General features: G+C 40.5%; 1 protein-coding gene across 1 annotated transcript; it reads left to right on the plus strand.

The window, feature by feature from the left end:
• The first annotated feature begins 10,932 nt into the window (after positions 1-10,932).
• On the plus strand, positions 10,933-11,682 carry LOC147427737 (uncharacterized). Its single transcript, XM_086497409.1, has one exon. It carries the CDS (start codon positions 10,933-10,935, stop codon positions 11,680-11,682), a length of 750 nt encoding a protein of 249 aa, XP_086353535.1.
• The last annotated feature ends 6,693 nt before the right edge of the window (positions 11,683-18,375 follow it).

Below are 18,375 nucleotides of genomic sequence, written 5' to 3' on the forward strand. Positions count from 1 at the left end.
TCAAGCACCTCAATGCAAGTCAAAATAGATTCTCTTGCTATGTAAGTACATAATGGGAGCAATACATAAATAAGGGAGAGAAAAGCCACTACAAATTTAGAGATGGTTGCACATACAAGTACCTAATTGCGAGAGAGTTTGTGTTCCTTTATCATCTTGTAACTAAAGGAAAGCTTGTGCTAAACCTGAAAAAAGGAAAGGGTGTCCCTTTTCCAAGGCCTACTCTCAAACCCTTTCCTTGTGATTTCAAAGGAAATGGTTGAATGTCCTCAACAGCCATTAATTGAATAGAAACACATGATCTAGCCATCAAACTTTGTGAAGGGTCATTGACAACTGCCAAACCATATCGTGCATCATGAAAATTGGTTCGATGAGACAATATTGCATGTTTGATACATATCGAAGGAAGGCTCTCTTGATGGAAAAAACAAACTATATGCTTGGTGTACTTTAGAGACAATGCTTAATTTTAAATCAGGCGTTTTGTTGATCAAATAATAATTTGTGGATACTTTTGAGTACAGCTGTAGATAATTTGTAAAAGGAAAAAAAAAGTTGAAAGAGAGTCTGCATTGTTTGAAATGGTCTTTGATGTGATTGTCGACGGATATTTGTGGCGTATGAGGATTGGCCATGTAAACTCCGAAAGGTTGAGTGCATGTTGTATTAGGGTTGTAGTCATGCAAAATGAGTGTGATCCTTGTCAATTTGTAAAAAAAGAAAGGCATACGAAATTGGATACGAAATTGAGCACAAATGATATTGATATTTAAATCTCATTGCACATGAGCACAGTACTTAGAAAAAATACATTATTTAATGAGAAGTGTTTCATAAAGTTTGCAAACATGTAAAAAATTTTATGTGATTGAAAGAGAAGCTAAAGTAGTCAAAGAGGTGCTGTTAGAGTCATGTGTGTCTAATAGGCTTGAAAGGAGCTCATGAACTCCTTTGGAAGGGGAGCCTACATAGTTGGATTTTAATCAAATTATAGATCCTAAAAAAAAAAGCTAAAATAATTGGAAGTGGCATATAATTAGTAAAAGACGTGTGAAATTTGGATAAACTTAGGGTGAGTTTTGTAATGTCTTATGATCATTTAAGCAAGAATAGAAGCGTTGGCAGTGCAAAATAAGAAATAAACTTATTTCAAAAAAGCTATTGGTGTGTGTGTGTGTGTGGGCGCGCGCGTGTGTGTGTGTGTGTGTGTGTGTGTGTGTGTGTGTGTGTGTGTGTATATATATATATATATATATATATATATATATATATATATATATATATATGAAGCAAGCACTTTTCTAATGGACCGAAAATCTCAAGAGAACAAGATTGAACCATATGAATGATTTTTAAGAAAAAATTTAATGCCAAAGAAGTTCCCAAAATTGTATGAAGGATGAAATGGCAAGATGCAAATAGATGTAGATGCCCAATCAATAGAATGATGAAAAAGAAAAAAAGAGAAAGGTGTTCTAGTGTGTGCAATTAAATACTTAGCTCTCAACTTTTCAACCAATCTAGCCTATGAGGACAAGAGTGTCCTACTTCTTGGCCATCTTAAGAAGTCTTGTTTCATACTTATCCTTTTCTATTGGATTAAACCTAAAACCATGACTTCAAAAATGGATGTAATCTAGGGAAATATTGTCTATGAGTTGATTGTTCATTTGAGCTAGGTATAGTATCTAGTGTATCCAAAAATTGTGCAAATGTTACTAGGTCTCCACACAAGATGAAGTGGTATAACAATGAATCCCATGAACGGCACACAAATCATGTCAGTATTAGAGTGACGCTAGTTAGCCAATCTAATGGATCATGACTCATCATGGAATTTTCAAGCCTTCAATCCATGAAGACTCTACATTATTATTATCTCACGTACTTAACTACTAGCCTCTATACTATCACAACCATGTGAAGTCAAAGCACCAATTGGAACAAAACTCAATGTTGGTTTTGAGTAATCACATCATACAAAAATCAACCCAAGGGAAATTGGAATACTCGGAATCCTTATAGCATGTAGAGCATCATAGAATGCCAATTTTGTAAACTTCACTACCTAATGATAAATCAACAAATAATCATAATCATTCATCCACGCTACTCAAACGGTCTTCTGCATTCACTCTTTTGCTCCTTAGATGCACACAAGCAATAAGAATCAACAAGCATGACATATAATGACCAGGATAGTGATGCAATGATTGAGGAGGCTTGTCAACCTTCATAAGAAAAGTAGGAGGACAAGAGTAAGCAAAAAGAGTCCTTGAATGAAATCGTGACGATTGACGAGACACATAATCATGATGGATTAGTCGAAGACAACCACATACCTAAGATAGATTTCTGCAACCACTTGGTTGGTGCCTATGGATCCTCTAGCAGTACAAGTCTGATCAAAACAAAGAAAAAGAAGAAGTAGCAATTTGTTGGTGTCTCAAGGCTTTGTCCGTTTTGCTTGATGGCTTCCTATAAACGCAAGTGATTTATATAGTCCTATTGTCTTTAAGTCCCCATGGCAAGGTCCCTTTGCATGGGTAGCATTAGATCTTTTCTTATTTTTCTCAATACAAATATCCCACACAAGGTGAGGATTGCTATTAATAAAAAAAATAATTGTCAAGTGATAGACCACCTAACACTCTTTTTTTTCCCCCAAACTCACATTGTGAGTGGATGTATTAAATTCTCCATAAAGAAATGTACAAAGTAACTTCAAGCTCGTGGAGCACCTTGAGGGATCACACGATACATCTAGATGCTATGTAGTCCTAGACCGAGGCGAGTCATTACCCATGATCCTTTACACAACGTTAGCAATCTGCGGTCATGATGATGAGAATTGCCTTATTCCACTTGTCCAAGTTCTTCTTTTTTCCAATGGAAATAATCCCTTCCCTACTTTCTTGGATAATTTTCGTGAAATAAGAATGTACTTACAAAGTCTAGGATCCAACAGGCTCTTAGATCTTAAAGTTGGATTCCGTCTGATGTAAGAGCACTTGACCTTTTTGTGTAGCACATTATCCAAAAGATAATGGGTTTGTGACATAACCAAAGTATTATCTAGTTGATCGTATAAAAGGCGAGCCCTTTTCAGGCTGAGAGAGAGCGCTATTAGGGTAGAGGAGCCAGTAGGGGGACGAGTAACTTGAGGAGCTTGAATCTCTCTCCTCCGAGCTCAATTTTTTGCGCTGAGTAGATCATTTTAATCACCTTTTCACAAGCTTTCAGGAGAATTAGTTTGGGATTGGTCGGGTTTGAGAGTAGGTACTCGTGGCGCGATTTTCGAAATCAAGTGTATCAAAAATTGGCATGAATAAGAACACCAACCAGGGCCAAAAGAGGTAAAATGCACCCACAGAGGCTTGAGCCCATGCGCTGCCCAATAGAATGGCGTTAATTCAAATCATCTAGCCGTTTGGGCTTCTCTTTTTCGTGCCTTTTCTGATCATCATATGTAATATAACAGGCCTTTATTTGTCCTGTTTTTGGGGGCCGTACCACAACTGGCCCCTCTACCCTATGGCAAGCCTTGTTTAAGCTTTTCACATAGATGCCAATAGGCCAGCTAAGGTGATGAGTCGGGAAATGGACACACAATAGGCCGAGGAGGTGAACAAGTACGAAAGACGAAGCCGAGAACTCATGCCAACTCAACGTAGCAAGTCGAGGACCTGAACATGGCTAGGAGGAGAACATGGGATACATATGAAGAGACAGTGGAATAGGCACATGTTGGCTAAAAAGCGATGGTTTTATGTATGGAGTCACCATCCCCATCGTTTTGCTACTGATCCAAACAAAATACTCTTGCACATTCACTCGCATGTGAGTGGCAGGAGGGAGAGAGTGTGACTGCACTGACATTTTTTAACAACTATTACAACTCTTGAATGCCTTCAATGCTTTTAACAAGGCTAGTGTAAGCAAACCCAAGAACGCCCATGTGCATCTCTGTGAGGCTTCCTCATGGCGGACACTGTTACACATGGAAAATAATTGAAGTACATTGGCTACATCTGAAACCTTTTTACACTAAATTCTCTAAATTTTGTAGGTTTTCTCACCTTAAAATTTTAAATATAGAGGTAGATTTCAAATTTGTACATGTTTTGTATACCCGCACATTATAGGTACTCTGGGTCTTGGGAAGCGAGAACACTTTGTCTTTCGGCAAATGCCAGGCTCTTCAATCTATTTCTGATTCGTAGACAGGTGGAGGTGGGGTGATATCTTCCAAGAGTCTACTGATCGAAAGCCTTTCATACATCCCCAGATTATGTTGCAACACTATGAGCTCCACATCCTTCCAACAAAAGCTTCTATCATCCCAAAGACGAGAACGTTTAGAAATTCCTTTGTTGCTTACCAACCATGCAACTTCCCTCGAAATTCCCTCCAAAAAGGTGATATCTTTATCTTAAACATGTTGCAAATATGTGAAAAATGTGATGATACCGTTATCTTATTTTTGTGTGCGTTGTGGTTAAAAACTGAATTTGGTATGTTTGAGAAAAAAAAGATATGTCTTCGGGGAAGAAATGACTCAAATAAGAAGTTATTACAAAATATATAAAATTGGGGATGCTAAAATAATAGCACAGCATGAAAATGGCCCCTACTGGGGTCTTCTCGAGGTGCAGAATACAAGTTAGCTAACCGAGGATGACGATTGCTAGAATACGAACACGTACACACATTACGGTTGCTAGCTTTACACATATGCTTTCACACACATACACACATCCACACATCCACATGCACTCTCACATAAATAGGATTGCTCGGATACGAGGCCAAACACACATACACAAGCACAAGCACACTACAATTGCTAGAATACAAACATGTACACATCCATACACATTTTCAGGAACAAGAAAGTTTAAGCATGCCAAATATTAGTAGTCCCTCTATCTCACACACCAAGGTGCGGTAACGTGTGCACTCAACCAATGTCACCTTCACATCTTAATGCTTGGCTTTGTTAGGATGTCTTGTTTATATGAGTCATTATTGAGTTTCTTAATGATTCCATACTGCTTACCATCTTTGTTGGGTTCCATATGATGTTAAAATTGGTCACTAGTTGTCGACGAGAGCTAGCCCAGCCGGTTGAGCAATCGAACTCCGTGACCTCGGTCATGGATTTGATTGTGGCTAGGTGACACCTGAAGACGCCCTCTTGCATCTGTCCGGGTAGAAATGCCCAGACTGCTACAAAAAAAGAAAGGTCATTAGTTGGGAAAATCATAAATAGAAATTGTGTGTGGCTAGGACTAGGTTGCTATTGACACACTTTTTATGTCCTTGTAATTGTGCAACTCTCAATAAGTTTTTCACTATTTTGTATCCACAAACTTGTGTTATGAGCTTAGAAAAACTTGACATTCGTCCAGAGAAGCTAGCTTGGTTGGTTGAGTACTCGACCTCTGTGACTCGCGTCATGGGTTTTGTGTGCGATCAGGTGACTCTATGCGTTCATAAGGACGTTTGCTTCGACTCGCATGGGTTTTATGTGATTGGAACAAAAAAAAAAGAAAAAACCTTCACATTTTTTGGCTATTGATTCCACCTTTTACTTTGAGTGCCGTTTTTTGGTACTTTTCAAAATATTAGCTGTAAGATAATTTTAAAAATAATCTTTGTGAGGTTTAGAGTATTCTATGAATTCTTGACATGTTTTCTTGCTTCAAACGGATGGGGGATGTCTGAATATTAAGTTATGTTATATTTATAAAAATCTGCCTTTGCTAATTTATTGAAAGAGCTTTTGTGACACTTTTAGCACCTCAGATACGATCTGTATGATATTGGGGTTGGGGGGGGGGGGGGCTAAGTGGCATGGGCATGGAAGGGTGGGATCTACGGTGGGGGTATTGTGGGCCGTAGATCCCAAATGCGGGTACCGTAGATTACAAAAGTAATCTAGGGTACTCGTACTTCGAAAGTAATCTAAGGTACCCTCATTTTGGGGCGTCGGGTTTGGACCCGGAACCTCACGCATGAGAGGCGCCTACCCTAATCACTACGCCATGCGTGCGTTGTGAAACGGGAGGTCATAATTTACTTCAAATATGTAAATTAAAAGCGGACGTCGAAAGTAAATTAAGGTACCCTAGATTATTTTTAATTATAAAAAGTAATCTAAGGTACTGTTATTAACTTTCGACGCTACCACTGGGATCTACGGCCCACAATGCCCCCGCCGTAGATCCCACCCTTCCATGCCCGTGCCACTTAGTCCTGAGGGGGGGGGACTATTGCTAGTAGTCAGTAGGGCTCATCTCTGCTTATTGTGTCTCCCTCGTCTCTCCACTTGGATGACACTTTCCTTGTTGATCACAAACAAGGTATCTTCTAAATACCCCTCAATGAACCCCAAATCTAAAATCAAGGCCATATACACTCGTAATTAAGCAGCTCAAAATGCACTGAAAAAGCTTGAAATAATGTGTCTATGAAACGATATTAATAGAGTAAGGCAACTTCTAATGGCCCAAGACATGAATAAACCTTTATTTTGAAAAAGAAAAAATTACCAAAATACCCCTCTAATTTGTGGAAATTCCCAAAATATCCCTCAAATTTGGAAAATTTTCAAAATACCCTTGATATTGATATCCATTTTTGAGTGCTTCTCATATAATTTGTCACAAATTACCTAGAAAAGAAGGGCAATTATGTCTAAAAACAAGGAAGCAATTCATCTCCAAAGCCTACATAACCAACTCAAATTCTAGTTTTAGGATCTTGTATTGATAGACAATCAGTCTTCTTATGGAAAGCTACAAATTTTTTTATCTTTGGAGAAATTTAATCTCACAATTAGGGATATTTTGGGAACTTTGGAAAATTTGAGGAGCATTTTGGAAATTTATGACAAAATATTGGGAGTATGTTGGGAATTTTTCAAATTTGAGGGGTATTTTGAAAATATCCACAAATTAGAGGGGTATTTTGGTAATTTTCCCTTTTAAAAACCACGACACCACCCTTGAAACCCTTTACATTCCATCAAGGTCATGGGGAATGGGGCGTTGCATCCTAGCCATACAACAACTACAACTTCTTGTGCATATTTAAGTGGACATTTGTTGGACCCTTGCCATATTAGCATACAGAATGAATGTCAGGGGACACCAAGAGCTTGCACACCAATCATTGCTTGGCATATCAACATCTAGAATAGGTCATGTTGGTACCAACTCATCAAATAAGAATCCACAAAGTCGTGAAATCCATGGAGTCAACAAATCCTAGAATCTTGGCCCCTTAGTCCTGTGACATCTGATGGTTGTAAATGGTCTTCCGATGACCATTCTCAAAATCTCTACTTCCAAGTTGGCTCTCAACCTCTGCCGGTCACTAGCATAGATTTTGGGGAATGGTCACTAGCAGACCATTCCTTACCCCATAAGACTTTCTGGCTGGCATAAGGCCACTTTAGTGAACCATGGAATACTTGGGAGCAATTGTGAATCGTTCGATAGGGCCACATGGCAATCTAATGATGACAAACTTTTTTCTTGTAAGAGGGGCATTCACATTGTCTCTTGTGTACGTAGGTGATTTGTGTGTGTGATATATATATATATATATATATATATATATAGAGAGAGAGAGAGAGAGAGAGAGAGAGAGAGAGAGAGAGAGGACATTTGTTTTCCTATTTTTATATAGAGTACAAATCGAGGGACGCTGAGCAATGGGTTACACACACGCTTTCTTCATTTCTTTAACATGTTTATTATGTAAATTAACATTGGGTTATCCTTTTCTATTTTGCTTCACTGGCATCATTTTTCTCTTTGAATTGCATAAGCCCGTCCAAAAAGAATTAACAATCACATCCGTTTGGTTAGGCATCCGTGTAAAAGGTCGTGAACTGAATTTTGTGTGGTTATGCTGCTGTGATGCCATGGCTTATTTTGAGAATGGCTACTCATGTAATTCTTTTTGCTATGATTCATATATACACTACTCACTATTGTGAGTACTGCAAATTTTTCTAAAAAAAATTGCATAAGCGTGAATGGATAACTCTCGATCGAGCATGCGATACTATAGTTCTCTCTCTCTCGGAGGGGGGGGGGGGGGGGGGGGGCCAAGAGGTGGGGAATCTCCCTCACCCCCATTGTTCTGGGCTCGAATAGGCGAGGTGGAGGCCGAGCCTGTTCCTTGTCCCGGAACTGTGGGGGTGAGGGAGATTCCCATCCGTCATGCATTTTTCCTGTTCACTATAAGAATGCTACATCTTCTTCTCATATTAAAACCCTAAAACATATCTGATATGTAAAAGGAATGGTGGGATTAGAAAACTCTCGGAACCCCACCCCACCCCTCCGCCCTCGCCCCCCCCCCCGTCATGCCTTGGACCTGCGTATTCCAACCCATCAAGCAATCTCAACCGTCTATTGCATTGGATCTATCGACCAGAAGTCTCTGCTTTGGAAGCATACTCTAACATTAACATTCTTTAGTACCACTTTCCTCATGTTATTGTTTGCTTTTTAAAAGAAATGGGGGGGTTAGATTCTCAAAGTAAGAGGGGGGACTATGCAATGTTGGCAAAAGGGAGCATTTTTGGGAAGAAGAGAAGCCACCTTTCTATGCTTGAAAGAAAAGTGGCGAGCCTCAAATGCAAAAATTCCCTACAATTGTGAGTGGTCAATTTTTGAGTGGGACTTTGGAAGGAGAGTAGGCACCCTCTCCCAATTCCACTTTGTACAATCAAGGCTCTTTATGCAATTTGAATCACTGGGTTTAGTAACCCAACCAGGTTCTAGATCCTTGCAAAGGCCCTTTTTGAAGGCAAGACTTTCTTAGAAGAGGTGGATGGACTCTGTGACTCTTTTAATGATGTTTTCTCTAGCACAAAAGAGACATGCTTCACTCCAATCAACATCTCTTGGCCTTCATGCTGCACACTCTGCTTCATGGACCTAAAATACAACCTTTGGCCTCAAATTTCAATGCATTCTCGAACCTCCCAAAGTGGTCAATCCTTTTTAATGGTCTCTATTGCCACTGCCACAGCCCCATCTACCAAGAACATTCCCTCCTTGGGAGACATAATTGCCTTCCATTTATTAATCCAAATTGCCATCTGAAATTAAGAGACTAGTCCCATGTTTCCAATTTTGGACCACTGGTTGGTCACTGTAAGCACCTCGTCGTGTGAAATCCTTGTGCAATGACAATGATAAGGTCTGTGCAATAATGAGGAAGCGTAAGACAATGCTTACAGTAGTCTAGTAGGATTCAAGACTGGACATTCTTTGCCTAAGATGCTGAAAGTTTTCTTCCTTTTTGATGAAGACTATGCACCTTGTCGGACTCTTTTCCCCCCAAAAAAACACAACATGCATGACATTATGAGGTCAGTGCCTAGTGTCAAAATCCCTCCTAAAATTGAAGGATCTTGGGTCTAATTTCAAAATCCAAATTTAGATAAGTTTAGTTATAAATCTCGAAAGATAACTAAGATTTTTGTGTAAATCTTGGTTGTCCTAGTAAGTTGCCTTGAAAAATCAAGATCGAGAAAACTGTTTAATTTGAGCAGCATGTTCGGCATAGCAAAACCTTCTTCAATGTTTGCAGTGACATCAACCAAAGTGTCCACGCTCAACAACCATTGGGGGATGATATCTACGGTAAACACACCAAATATATTTTCTAACATTGTGAAAGGATCCCAAATTATAACGACACCATTCCCATTTTTGCTATCATAGACTTTAGTTAGATTAACTATTGAGAGAGAGAGAGAGAGAGAGAGAGAGAGAGAGAGAGAGAGAGAGAGAGAGAGAGAGAATTTTGAAGAAAAATGTAGAGAGAGAACTAAACTTCCTTTTTGATACCTTGCATAAGCCTTGCATGGCTAAAAAAATAATTTGTGACCATTTCTGAACGATTACATGGCTCATTGATCTTATAGAATTACATGACCTATTTGTTCATAGAATCCCTACAAAGGGAAAGTTCATTAAGCTAGCCTCGAGAATATATCGATGCTAGCGAACAAAATTGGTCAGTATGTCGATTCAATTTTGATCCCATTTGTATTAATAGGAATCTAGCACGATCCGGTTGGGAGCTAGCTTTAAGTGAAAGGTAAAACCAAACGAAAAGACAAGCAGGAGAAGACACGTGGAGAAACAAGACATGCAAAGAGAGAGAGAGAGAGAGAGAGAGAGAGAGAGAGAGAGAGCCATCTTTTTACGCATCTTTCACGGGGGAGAACGAGGGCTTGTGATCATATAATTTATTATCCTCAAAATTTATTTGAAAACGCAACTTTATCACTTTAGTTTGTTGACAAAAAAAGCTCTAATGCTTGAGGTTACCACATGCAAGTAATGGTTTATGCAAATAGGTAGTCCCAACGGTTGTTTTAGGAGGAATCCAACAAGATGCCATTTATTAGCGCTGGTTTCTGAAGAGAAATCAAATCAAGCAGACACGTGTTGCAATGGCCGAAGCTAGGTGTCCGGGGAAATGAGATTGGCAGGTTCTTTTATGTGCACTGGCAGAGGTTCACAATTGTGTTGACGCCTCGAGGAGTGAGCAGCAGCAGAGGTAAGTGTAGCGCTATGTTTCGATACGATGTCGTGTACTGCAGAAGTGTGTATACTGTCAGTAGGTGCTGATAACACTCTGAAGCATGGAGCAGCACAACAATCTCTGGTGTTTTGTTTCCATTGCATCATCACAATGCTTGGGCGTGCACTAGCAGAGTGTTCTTTCTTGTTTTGTGTCCAAAGGATCTGTGTGCAGCAGCTAACTGTGTTCAATTGTGTCCATCATTGCATTGTTCTGTTGCGATTTAAGATGGGGCGTCTGAAGGCAAAATCCTGGTCGAAAGGAGATGAGCAGGTGAGTTCGTCAAAGAGCACACAAAGACTCTCTAGAATGATGGAAGTTAGTGTGACTGTTTCGATGGGAGGGACTGACATAGACCTAGAGCTCTTGCCATCTATGCAATTGTTTCTTGAAAATGAGACATTGGTTGGAGTTTGTGGAGTTGAAAGGGGAGGGATTGTCTTTCACCTACACTTTCAAATGGTGGTTCGACTGTGCACTATGTCTTTGATAGCTACCAACAAAAGGATAAACGAATACCTGGGCTGGGATAGATTGTCGCCACCGGGAGCTATTGTGCTTTGTCGGGCATTAAAGCAACGCAACATGCACACGTTTGAAGGTATGATCGGGTATTGCCTAAAGGACCAGGGTGAACCTCACTTTCGGATAATGATGCACAATATCAAAGCAGACGATGTGAACAAAGGGGTTGAATTATATAGCTTATACGGTGCCGATGAATTGAAAAACAAAGTTTGTTTGACACCAATCAATATTTTTGATAGAGCGTTTATGTTCTGGAAATTTAAACTGCAACATCCACTAGGTAATGACTTCTTGTCGACGTTACACCAAATGCTTAAAACTGGGAAGTACTATCCTTCTTCGTCATGGGTCACACCTTACCAAGGATGCGGAATGGAGTTGGGAAAGACAAAGGCACTCTGGAGATGTATGGTGCATCCATCGACAACAAGTTATCAGGATGTTGTTAGTATTTTTATCAATAGTGAGGTGTATGGAACATCTCATCCGCGTGCTGACTGGTTCCACTCTCGTTGGCAACATATTGAGAGGTAGGTATAGACTTGTATTCAATGAACAATCTCCTGTAGGTGAATGTTGATTTGCAAGAATGTTGCATGCAGCCCTCCAGTTGTGGTTGCTGAGGATGGGGATGAAGATAGTGAAGAAGATACACGTCAGATAGAACACACGCCTCAAATAGGCGATGACTACATACCGCTTGTTCACGAAGTTGGGGTCACAACTATTGCATGACTAAATGTATCTACAAATACTGTTGTTTTCTGTTGGTTTATTGATTGGTAACACAAGCATTCTTACAATGTCATTTTACGTGTGTAGTGGTACGATGGAAGACAACCAGCTGATGCTTACAATGGGTGAGACACAACCAAATGAGCTCTTGGATGACATCAAGGATCCACGACTAAACAACATAGAACAGATGACAATCAAAATTTTGCATGAGCTGTGCCGGAATGACCTTACTGACTCTTTGTCTCTTCGATCAGAAATACTAACGGCAATACAGAGTTTAAAAGACATAATCGAAAGCTAATCCAGGACGACATCTGACGAGATTCGGCCTAATAAATTAAAGTAGAGCAAATAGTATCAATAGTATTCTATTGTTTAGAACAACTAAATCACTTTTTCCTTTGTAAAGTGGTCTTTTCTTGCACCATACATCCACACACATACACTTCTTTTGTTTCCTCTCCTGTTCCCCCAAGAGGTACATGGGTACGACATCTACATATATGATCTGAGAGAGCTCCTTTGGTCCCTTATCCTTGAACCCAAGAAGTTAAAGTGTGGCTAATTTCCACCCAAGCATGGTGGAGACGGTCATAACGAGCCCTCATTTGTGAGTGACAATGCAAGAGACACACCTCAACCAAGTGATAATGCAAGAGATAACTATCACAAACTCCATCAATTATGGTCTTTAACCAAGGTCCGACCTTCTTTATAGCACCTTCTTTTTCCTCTCTCTTCATGAACGACCCCTCCTCGTGCACAAATTTCTTTCAAAGCCCACACACGTGTCTCACTTGCTTATTAAGTCCCTTGACTTATTTAAAAGCTATTCATGTTTAGCAAGACATTTATGCTTAGCAAGATTGTGTCATTCGTGCGACTTATTTTCAAAATGGCTCATAGACTATCTTCTTATCTTATTCATTTTTGTAAAATCTTCTTATGCACATATATCTTCATCCATGTTGGAGCAAAAAACTATACACACCACTTCTTACATCACATTGAGCATTGCACACTGTGCCTAGCTCTTCTTTTTTTTGTTGCAAAACTCACAATTTGTGAGTGGATTGTACCCCCCCCCCCCCCCCCGGCCATACTCACAATTGTGAGTTGAGAGAATTTATATTAACTCGAAAAGAATACAATTGCCCACAAGCATTACATGTGCCTTCGGGGCACTAGGGTTCCAACAGAGGCTTGTACACAAGTAAAGATACAATACCAGTGGTTACAAACCTACCCTCTTGAGTGTTCCAAGCAGCTCAATGCATGAGTCCAATCTACTGACCCTCTTCAAGCTCCAACACCATGGATGAGCTCAAGTGCTCAATGCTCAAAGAACTTGTGAGTGGACATCACCTCCCACAAAAATATCTTCATAAAATGTGGCCACTTTGGCTTCCAAATGTTCTCCATGACTTCCCCCCACCGTTCTTCTGGCCATTGTCTCTTCCATAATTTGTTGAGGGGTCTAGAACACTTATTCTCGTGCATTAATACATGATAGATGACTTTAGAATGGGGTTTCCAAAGAAGACTACTTTCGGGTCATCTCCAGGAGTTCCACTCAAACCCAGATTCACAGATTGGCATTATAACCTTGTCCAACTCTTTTATCACTCTGTTGACTAATATCTCAAAGCCATTTAATTGATACTTGGTTGCCAGCAAGTCAATGTTTTTCCTGCTCTTATTGTTAACGTCCCAGAATTGAGCAAGCCAATTCACACCCTTATTATTCACTTTCTTGGCAATTTCTATCCAAAAGGGGCTTTGTGGTGTTTCTAGAAGTTTAGCAAGCCAGGGGGACCAGTGCAAGATGCAGTTCTTGAAGTACTTGGTTTCTTCCCCCCACTCCATTACCCCAGCTTCTCTTTTGCACTTCCTCACCAGTTGCTCTGAGATGCCACCTAGACTTAGGCTAGACCACATCGGGGCTAAGATTTTGTCGTGAAACTCTATTCCATTCCACTTCCTACCTTTTGAACCAAGTTTAGCTGTATCTAACATATCCTTGGTCATGAAAGCCCAAACTTGATCCTGCTTAGCCAGGGAGATCATAAATTTGGTGCACAGGGCCTCAACAAGTAGGGGAACTTTTGAGGGAGCTTTTTTGGAAAAATGAAATGGCTGGCAAATTTATTGAAAAAGATCTCTCTATGAACTTTGTGCCCGATTCCCCAATCTTATGCAAAAAGCTCCCTCCGCCAAATGATGAACCATGATGGTGCAGGACGTCACCCAAAATTGTGCCGCTACATTAAAAGACATTGCTTTGGAGTGATGATTTGGTGGTTGGAAAATTTATTTGCACTTTCAACAATGTGATTGCATACAAGCTACAGTACATGTGAGACAAGTGCATAAGTCCAACATGCGAGAGCTTTATGTGACTCCTCACTCCACAAAATAAGCGATAGATTATTCACTATAAAATACAATTGAATTTAAATATGAGGACCAAGGTGCTGGATATAACTTCTATGATGCAATGTACGCAGCATGGGGGGAGGGAAGAGAGAGAGATAGAGATAGAGAGAGATGTACTCAAAAATTCAATTAGAGCTATGAACTTGTAAAACGAGCCCAATTACAAACAAAGTAGAACCACAATGATTGAAAGCCCATTGAGAAGTTTTAAAGAAATCAGCTAAAAACCCACTTATTTACGAAGGACAGTAAAAAGAAATCGTCCATAGCGCTCTACAAACATTATCAATCCACACACTATGCGAATAGAAATTTGAAATGTCTTTTCCAGTTCAGTGGTGGGAGGATCTAACTCCACAATTTTTGGATGCGGCTCAATCAATGATGCTTTCTGTAATGCATGATCCACCTCCTCAACAAGTTTTCTATCTCGCTCTTGAATCTCTCTCAGCTTGCTGGCCTTGCATTTCAAGAACAGAGCGCAGTTTGTTGGAGAACTCCTCCTTGCTCTCAAATATTATCATCATTTGGTCCATCTGGATCCCAAGCAAAGCCATTGCCCCACCATCACCTCTATATTGTATGACAACATTGTTCACATTTGTATACTTGGCAAGCAGCTGCCAAAGAAACCAATGCCCACGTTCCATACGTCTTGCATGGCAAACGACAATCAAAGACAACATAGAAACTTTACTCTGATAAAGGGTCAAAGTGTACCTCACATAGGTGTCCCATCAATCTCCTTTGTCCAATCACTTCTCTAGCCCATAGAACGAGGCATCGTTCGATGGTATGCCATTTGCCTCTGAAATCCAGGTGAGCTCTTTCCTCATTGCGGACACCAATAGTGTGCACAGAATCCTATTATCCTTCTAGCATATTGGAATCTTATAGAAAACCACGTTTACGTGGTCTTCACGCCATCTAGCTGAAGTGACAATATCATGCACCATTCCATAATTGTCTGATAGGCAGATGACTAGGAACACACCTGTGTCATCTAATGTAGACAATGCTAGATGGTCAAGCTCTCCAAACTTGCATGCCTCCATTCTATCCCATTCAGGAACTTTGGAGTTTAAAAGCCCATACACAGATGATACTTTGAGCTTGGTGGGCTTCTGGAAATGTGTTTGACTGTAACTTGTTGCAAATGCATTGTTGGCTCAGTTGGTGGCGCCTGCGCTACCCTTGCTGGAGAAAGCACTTTGCTGGGGTAAAACAATGCAAGGCTTTCGTTTAATGGGGATCTATATTATGCTGCTTCAATGAAATCCTTGATTACAATATGTTGCAGGAAGTGGATGTTCTATCATAAATACCGACTAAAAACCTTGCCGAAACAAAACATGTAAGTTGGCTAGCTGGCGACAAAAACAAAGAAATACTGAGCTTGAATGATGCATGCATTTCTGATCTTTCAAACGCTCTGCTGCAGAGTGTAAAGATGCTTGCTTTTGTCAAAGGTAGATATTATGGAGTTGGACCTTCAGCTGAAAAACTAGGTCGTCGAGCTCAGCAAGGCTGAGCACCGGGTCCGACTACTATTGCTAGATTTAGGATGAGCTAGGAGGTACACCACTCTATCGTAAACTAGAAATGAAGAGAGATAATATTATAGTTTCTAGGAAGCAAAAACATGCTGGACAGTGAGCTGTGAGGAAGAGAATGTGTCGCATCGACCAGAATATCTCACACAGAACATCCTGCGAAGTCATAGAGAACCCCAAGCAACATCCGTACGGGCAGATAACATGGTCAAAGAACACGAAGGTGGGATGATGATTGAGGAGACAAATAATCATAAAGCAATGTGAACAATGTGTTGTACATTGAAGGGAAGAAGGGTTAATGCCAAGGGTGGTTAGGTTCTAGATTTGATAAATGCAAAAAAATATAAAGAACACGGATATGGGTACAGTTGCATCATCCTTCTGGGGATTCACATGGGAGAGAGGAGATGATAGTGGTCAAGGGACATGTTCAAAGGCACAATTCTCGTGGTTCGTTGAATAATAGTGTGGATCACACATGGAGGATTTGTAACACAATCACCCAATGCCCTGCAAGAGTACCCAACACTTGGCCAGTGGAAAGGGGAACAAACTTGAATGCTTCAGAGCTACTAGTTGGAGACAAGAGGCTTCACAATCAAGAAAATTTCAGCAATGGAAACCATCAATGTGCGTTATCAGCCGGGAGTATCAATTCAAGCCTCAAATAGAATTGAATCGATCGTAACCCCACGGAGGCACATATTGTTCAACACACTTTTGTGAAGGCAGGCATGCATGCAAAGTTCATGGCGGAGACATCTTCTTCACAAGTCTGGGGAGAGAGGTGTTAAGTACTGATTTACCCCTTGTAATTTTCTGTATTAAAAATGCACATTTGTAAGGCCCCCATTATGAGGAGAAGCCATCGTGCATGAAGAATCACTCGTCAAAACCAAATTTTCACGACCAGTCTCAAGCTAATTTACTGGAATATTATGGCCGGACGGCGACCAAAAAATGGTTGAAAAACAACCGGTCAGTTGGTCGGTGGCCGGTAGTCAATGGCCGGTGGTCGAAAGTCAATGGCCAGTGGCCGAATTCAATGGCTAATGGCCGATTTCAAAAGCAGACTTATCTTCTCAAGGGCGGCCACACATGGGCGGATTGGAGGGTCCAATTTGGACTTGTCAACACAATGGCGGCTACACACGGATGCCTCTCATGAGAGAGGGCAGTCCTTTTGGCCTATAAAAAAAAGCCTCTTCTACACACGAAAATGGATTGTGAAGCATTATGGTGCATTGTGAAGTTGATGTGAGGTGGTGAGAGTGAAGCAAGGCGGAAGCTCCAAAAGGGTATAATCCCTTTGTAACTTACTTCTTGTTTGAAGTACTAAAGCCATTGAGTGGCTACTTTCTTGTGGAGGTAGCTCACATTGGGTGAACCACGTATATCATGTGATCTCTCTCTCTCTCTCTCTCTCTCTCTCTCTCTCTCTCTTCTCTAAGTGTGTGAAAATTATCTCTCTCCATTAAGTCATCTACTCAATTATCTACTTAGCTACGTCCTATTTCCTAACAAAACTGGTATCAAAGCAAGGTTTTCTCGTAGCTAAAGTATCTCAAGGAAAGGATTCCTTGAATTGAGTGGGAGTAATGGCGGAGAAAGGGAAGCTCAAGATCGAGAAGTTCAACGGCAAAAACTACCAACATTGGAAGATGCAGATTGAAGACTATCTCTACCAGAAGGACCTATATTTGCCACTAGGCGGTCTTGCAAAGAAGCCCGCGATAATGGCAGATGAAGCATGGATTGTCCTTGATCGAAAGGCATTAGAAACAATCCGGCTAAGCTTGGCTTCAATGGTGGCTTTCAACGTTTTAGAGATGAAGACCACGGAGGACTTAATGAAGTCACTTGACAAGCTCTACGAGAAACCGTCGGCATTCAATAAGGTATTTCTCATGAAGCGCTTGTTCAATCTAAAGATGGAAAAGAATGGTTTAGTTGAAAAAACCTAAATGACTTTAACACCAACATAAGTCAACTTCGATCAGTGAAAATCAATTTCAATGATGAAGTGCGAGCTCTCCTTATACTATCGTCTCTACTGGATAGTTGGGACAGCCTGATGATGGCTGTAAGTAGATCTATCTCTTGCACAAATACTCTTAAGTTTGATGATGTTGTGGGTGTTCTCCTAAGCAAGGAAATGTGAAGGAGAAGCACATGAGAATCATCAAGTGGTACAATGTCGGTGGAAACTAGAGGAAGGCCTAAGAAGAGGTTCAAAAACCAAAAGGGTCGTGATCCCTCAAGGTGGAGCAAGTCACTACAAAGTCAGTTCTTGAATGTTGGAACTGCGGAAAGAAGGGCCACGTCAAGAAGGATTGTTGGTCCAAGAAGAAGAAGGAGTTGGGAGTCTCAAGACAACAAGCCAACATCGGAGGCCAATGTGGCAGGTAAAGTAGAGCAAGATGCTCTAATTCTCTCATTAGACAATGTGTCTAATTCTAAGATAGTAGATTCCAGGGCTTCATTCCATGTGACACGA

This window comes from Adiantum capillus-veneris, chromosome 23, assembly GCF_014529385.1.
Source record: "Adiantum capillus-veneris isolate H3 chromosome 23, ASM1452938v2, whole genome shotgun sequence".
Taxonomy (NCBI): domain Eukaryota; kingdom Viridiplantae; phylum Streptophyta; class Polypodiopsida; order Polypodiales; family Pteridaceae; genus Adiantum; species Adiantum capillus-veneris.

What these genes read in the sequence shown, in the direction of transcription:
- LOC147427737 (XM_086497409.1), top strand. Translation starts at nt 10,933, where the DNA reads ATGGAAGTTAGTGTGACTGTTTCGATGGGAGGGACTGACATAGACCTA.